Source organism: Polistes fuscatus, unplaced genomic scaffold (genome assembly GCF_010416935.1).
Source record: "Polistes fuscatus isolate 324 unplaced genomic scaffold, CU_Pfus_HIC Scaffold1, whole genome shotgun sequence".
Classification (NCBI taxonomy): Eukaryota; Metazoa; Arthropoda; class Insecta; order Hymenoptera; family Vespidae; genus Polistes; species Polistes fuscatus.
Genome location: NW_025112997.1, coordinates 18520620 through 18526619, shown reverse-complemented (window position 1 = coordinate 18526619; position 6000 = coordinate 18520620). Strand labels below are relative to the sequence as shown.

The following is a 6000-nucleotide window of genomic DNA, read 5'->3' as shown; positions in this document are numbered from 1 at the left end:
AATACATTTTATCAACGTATTATTTTATTTAATTAATCTCTTTTTTGTGTTTTTATTTTTTTTTTTTATTTTTTATATTTTTGTTACTAAACCATTTTGTTCGATTAAAGTTTAACCGCTTCTTCGCGATAATACATTTGTCTCACGGACGTGCTTTTTCTTTCTCTCTCTCTCTCTCTCTCTCTCTTTTCTCCTTGTGTATATATATTTATATATATGTGTGTGTGTATGCGTGTGCGTGCGTGTATATGTGTCGTGTATTTATGGCCTGTTTTCTTTGTTTAAATAAATGTCGAGCGTGTTGCGCACTCTGACAAATTTTACTATTATATCTCGCGTTCTCCTTTTATTTCAAAGAATCTCGTTATGTAATGTGTGTATGTATAATATTTATATTTATATATTTATATATATATATATATATATCTGTATGTATATATATATCGTTATGATATTTAGATAATACAATAATTCGCGTTAACATGTACGAAAGTTAGTGCAATGTATAATAATTGATCGGTACGAGCGGAACGACCGGTTTTATAGATTTAATCCGATCATTGTTCGACGTTCGCTTGAGGCCAAAATTTCGACAGTAACGTATGGACCGGGCGCAGAGACGAGCGATACGTTACGATATCATTCAGTTAACGCCTGCCTTCTCTCTTTCACTCTCTTTTTCTCTTTTTCTCTCTCTCTTTTTCTCTATCTATCTCTCTTTCTCTTTCTCTCTTTCGTATTCATTCATTCTAGCCGGTTCTTTAACTTTCAATCATTATTGGAAACACACACGCATGCATGTACACGTAGCAGATGCATTGATTTATTTATTTTTTTCTTTTTAAATCCGAGAACGATCTCTTTAAAAGCTTCGATGTAATAAAACGCGTAATAACCTTACCCCCAATGATCTCAGCGATTTTCTAATTAACATTGAAAAATGCATCATCATCTTTCTGAGAAGAAAGTCAGATGCACTTTGTCTCTCGATACGCTATCATCGCTCGTATATTTTCCCACACATGCGTACACGCACATACCCCCAACAAAATACTCGCACACAACACGCGAAACACACACACACACAATATATATATGTATGCACTTTCTTTACTTCTCTCTCATCTTCTTATATTTCTTCAAGCTTTTATTCTTCATCTCGTGCATGTTGCACACTCGGGAAAAGGGAGGAGAGTCTCGACGACAACGACACACACAACGATGACGACGTAGTCGGGGGTAGGGTGGGGGTGGGGGTATGGGGAAAGAGAAGTGCTATTCCGTCATTGAAGCGACAAAGACCCCCTGTCGAGGAGGAGTAGCAAGGAACCTCCTCGTAGACGGTGGAAACAAAGGAAAAGAAGAGCGAAGACTCTTTCTCTCTCTCTCTCTCTCTCTTTCACACACTCTTTCTTTCTTTCTTTTTCTCTCTTTCTTTACTCGGTATCACCCTCGAAAAATTCCCTCCTATGAACCCTTGCTTGCTTTCTCTCTCTCTCTCTCTTTCTCTTTCCCTCTTTCCCTCTTCGTCGTTACTACTACAACCCCGCAACTTTCTCACAGTCACCACTATTTGTCGCACCAACTAACAGAACCATCTCTCACCCACCTTCAACCGCCATCTTCATCGCCGTGATGTCGTCGGGTTCTTTCGACCGTACTTGAATTTTTTTTCTCCGCCCTTCTTTGTTCACCTCTCTCTTACTCTCTCTCTCTCTCTCGCTTTCTTTCTTTCTTTCTCGTTCAACCTAAAACTCAACAGCCCAGAAAAGGAGGCTCTTCCCAAGTGCGAAGAACGCGCGCTTCTTCTTTGTATGCTCGAATACATATATATATATATATATGTATTTATTCGGGCGCGTGTGCGTGTCTCTGTTGTTACGTATGTTTATATTCGCATGTGTGGTGTGTGTGTGTGTGGTGTACATATTCCCTATGCGGGCTAACGGATGCATTTACATATGCATATGTATATTATCGCGAACGCGGTTGCACCGCCGCTATTACCTTATTAAATGTTTTATTAATCACCATATTAATCATGTGTATGCGTGTCATTCTGATTGAGTGAGTATCGTCTCTGGTGTTTGTAGGTGCGTGTGTGTTATATGTCTTCCCGTCGACTTTCTTTCTCTTTCTCTCTCTTTCTCTTTCTTTCACACACACTCACTCTCTCTCTCTCTCTCTCTCTATCTGTGTGTGTTATATATATATTTATTATTATTATTATTAATAATATATTCGCGTACGTGTGAATTTTTGTTTGTTGTTGTTGGTATATCTCCCCGTCTTCGTTCGCCTTAAATTCTAAGAATTCATACGTTATCGTCTAATAATTATATCAATTATTTATAATATACATATATATATATATATATATGTATATATATATATTTATATAAATATAAATATTTATATTTATATACATATGTATATATATACATATACATATACACATATATATATATATACATATATATATATATGTATATATATATATGTATATATATATTTATATAGTATTTATATATATTCTAGACTTAATTGCTTAATTATTTAGCTTTTAAGAATATTAATGTAATTCTCATTATTATTATTATTATTATTATTATTATTATTATTAATTATTATTTTATTATTATTATTATTATTATTATTATTTTATTATTATTATTATTATTATGATTATATTATTTTTTTTTTTATTTATTAATGTCGGTGAACGGGCTGGCGTCAATACGCAGTTTCGGCCACAGCTGCTAGCCTGTGTGTGTGTTTTCGTAAAACAACTCGTGTCATCGGTCATATATATTTCTCTCTCTCTCTCTCTCTCTCTCTTGCTTTTTTTCAAACTCGCTTCTTCTTCTTCTTCTTCTTCTTTTTCCTTCCTTGCCTTTCTTCCTTCCCTATCTATTTCTTTCTTTCATATTTTTGTTCTCCCTTGCACTAAGTTTTCCCCCAATCTTTCGTATTCCCGTTTTTCTTGCTCGTGCCACCCCTCAGCGCACACGTTGGGCTGCCTTCCTGTGTTTCTTTTTTATTCGACTTCTTGATTTCCAACCCCCTTTTTAGACGTCTATTTTTCTGCCACCTTCCGTGTCTCTCTCTCTTTCTTTTCCTCTCAATCATATATCTCTCTTCGTCCTGTTCGCGCGAGCTTTTTATTTCGATGTCGTTGTCTCCCTCTCCCCCGGCCCCTGCCCCCGGCTTGAACTCTTCTTACCGCGAAGACGTTGTTTTTCTTTTTTGTATTTGTTTTTTTTTATATATTTAGGAGGGGGGGGAGTAGTAGGTAGTAGCTGGTGGTAAGCTCGGCTGGTCATATTCGGAAGTCTCGTCTAACTGGAAAGCATCCTTTTGGCTTCCTTTCTCACCTTATATTCAGTCCTCTGACGTAGTAGTAGTAGTTGTTGTTGTTGTAGTAGTAGTCGTCCGTTGTAGTAGTAGCAGTCGTCATAGTCGTCGTAGTCGTCGTAGTAGTAGTCGTAGTCCCGTATCTCCATTTTTCAATTGTGTTTGTGTGTGTTTTTTTCCTTTATTTTTTCTTTTTTTTTCATTTTTCTTTTTTTTTTCTTTTTAATACTTGTCGAGAGATCGTCATCAACCGTGTGATCAGTTTTTTTCCCAAGGCGTCTACTACAGTGCTCGTTGTGCTGTCACTCGACCGTGCTGCGCTCTGCCCTCTCGTCCATCCTAAAGATTAGAAGAAGAAGAAAAATCATAATATTTTTTTTTTTATTACACTTGTATTATTATTTTTTATATATTTTTGTTGTTGTCGTTGTTAGAATTTTTTCGATTTTTTTCCCTAAATTACGCACGGATTCGTAAAGGATTATTTACTTCTTTCTTCGATTATTTTACAAGATATTATCGGGAAAAGAAAGAAATAAATAATGGAAAATAGAAAGTGAATATTATGGAATTAGGGATGTTTTTTTTTTTAAATATTTTACTAGGTTAATGATATGTATTTGATCGAATTATTATTAATGGTAGGGAAACAATGTACCTGTTATTAGATCTTAACGAGGCTCAATGGTAGCCATTAGTGAACGCCGCTGGTATCAGAGGTCCCTGAAACAAGAAAAGGCAAAATCTTTGTTAGTATGATTACAAACTTTTATTAAATTGACTATTACGAGGGATTTGACAGACAAAAAAAAGCACTATCATGTTTTTGGCGTTGTTGTTAGTATAATTAGTTGGAAAGCTAATAATACTCACTCGTAATTTCTTAAAGTGTAAAGAAAAAGGATTGGAATTGTTTTCACGCGACGGAAAATCAATTTTTTTTGTAATTTCTTTATTGTTTATTTATCATAGTGATCAAATTTTTCGCGAGTTACGACGATGAACTAATTATTGGCATACTTTCACGAAAGAAAATAGTTTAGCTCGAGGAATGTTTAAGCTAAAATAAAATGACTAAAATAAAATTATGTTACGCGTGACGAATTAATATGTAAATCGTTCGACAATGAATTCGAAAAAAAATGATATAGAAAAATATTAAAATACGTTTCTCTCTTGATTATTAAGAATAAAAACTTTCCGAACGATTACGATTAAATTCCCTTTGGGTTAAATATAATAAAAACTCTTATATTTTATGTAAAATAATTTCCTAGTGAGATGCAAGAAGGAAACAAAAAAAAAAAAAAGAAAAGAAAATAAAACGTAATTCCGTATAATATCGACGGAATCAAAAGAAATCGATTCGATAATATTTCTATCGCTCGAAGCGTAAAATCTAAATTCAACCGCATTCTCATTTTTCCGGTTGAAGCGTTTTACAAAATTTATCTAGCTAAACTATTCGCCTATTCGAGCCGATTTGTTCGTAGAAGCGGAAAAAGATTCTGTACAAAGAAGAATTTCCTTATCGACGTGCATTCGATCCCTAGAAAAAGAATCTTCCAACTGATAATCCGAAAAGAATGGAAAAACACGAGAAAGAAATAACAAAATTTCGTATGTATTTATACATATATATACACACACACATATATATATATATATATATTTCGTGATCCTTTTAAACTCGTTTCGTGCTATATATCATTTTCGTGCAACTTTTTATTCTCATGCCAAAGAATTCTTACGTACAAATACGTTGAATATATATGAAAGAGTTAGAATAACATTGATAGAGATAAGATAATAAATTCGATCGAGACGCGAGAGAGAAGGATAGAAATAAAATGAAACCTCGGTGATGGCGATTTAACCCTTTGCGATCGGAAAATTTTATCCGATGGGAATAGTACCAGCCAGTCGATGCAATTTTAAACTTTTCGTATTTATTTCTCCCTAAATGATTTTAAAACAAATATATGTTAAATTCAAAAACATAAAATACAGAACTTGCGAATCGATTTGTTGCGTTTAATGATATTTATAATACATAAAAAGATAAATTTGTTATTTCTTAGCTAATCGTTGTTCGGAGACGAGCAAAGAGGCCGCCGTTCGAATAGTTTGAAATGGTTTGATATGTGTTTAACACGTTCGTCATCCACAAAAATTTGGCTTTGTATCTTCAACAGGCCCAAATGCAACTGTCACGGTGCATTTGAATTGTAGACAACTTAAACTATAAGCGGGAATAGCACGATGATATTTGAATAGAGTTTGATGCTACTATGACGTAATATAATAAAAATGTATTATATATATAATATATATTTTAAATATTTTTATTTATATTTTTCAGTGTTTATTATATTCCAATTAAAAATCCTATTTAACTGTCGGGGTGTACCTGAATTCTAAACAGTAGAGTAACAACACACGTACGTAGTTTAACGAATATAAACATAATACAATAAAAATAAACTAATAATTAAAATATATTATAACGTATAAATAAAATATAAAATAAAATATTTAAATAAATAAAATATATAAAAATATATAAATATTTAAAATAAAATATATTGTAACGTAAAAATAAAATAATAAAATTATATTATAACGTATACTATAATATAATATATA

General features: G+C 32.9%; 1 protein-coding gene across 4 annotated transcripts in view; it reads right to left on the bottom strand.

The window, feature by feature from the left end:
- Positions 1–2928: 2928 nt before the first annotated feature.
- The window catches only part of LOC122515355 (RNA-binding protein Musashi homolog Rbp6), a 557776-nt gene continuing 554704 nt past the window's right edge, over positions 2929–6000 (bottom strand). For all 4 annotated transcript variants that reach the window (XM_043632682.1, XM_043632674.1, XM_043632690.1 and 1 more), the window contains 2 exons: positions 4013–4077; positions 2929–3693 (listed from right to left, as the gene is read on the bottom strand). In XM_043632682.1, the coding sequence (XP_043488617.1) occupies positions 4036–4077 (42 nt within the window). In that variant the 3' untranslated portion in view covers positions 2929–3693; positions 4013–4035. The remainder of the gene's footprint in view (positions 3694–4012; positions 4078–6000) is intronic.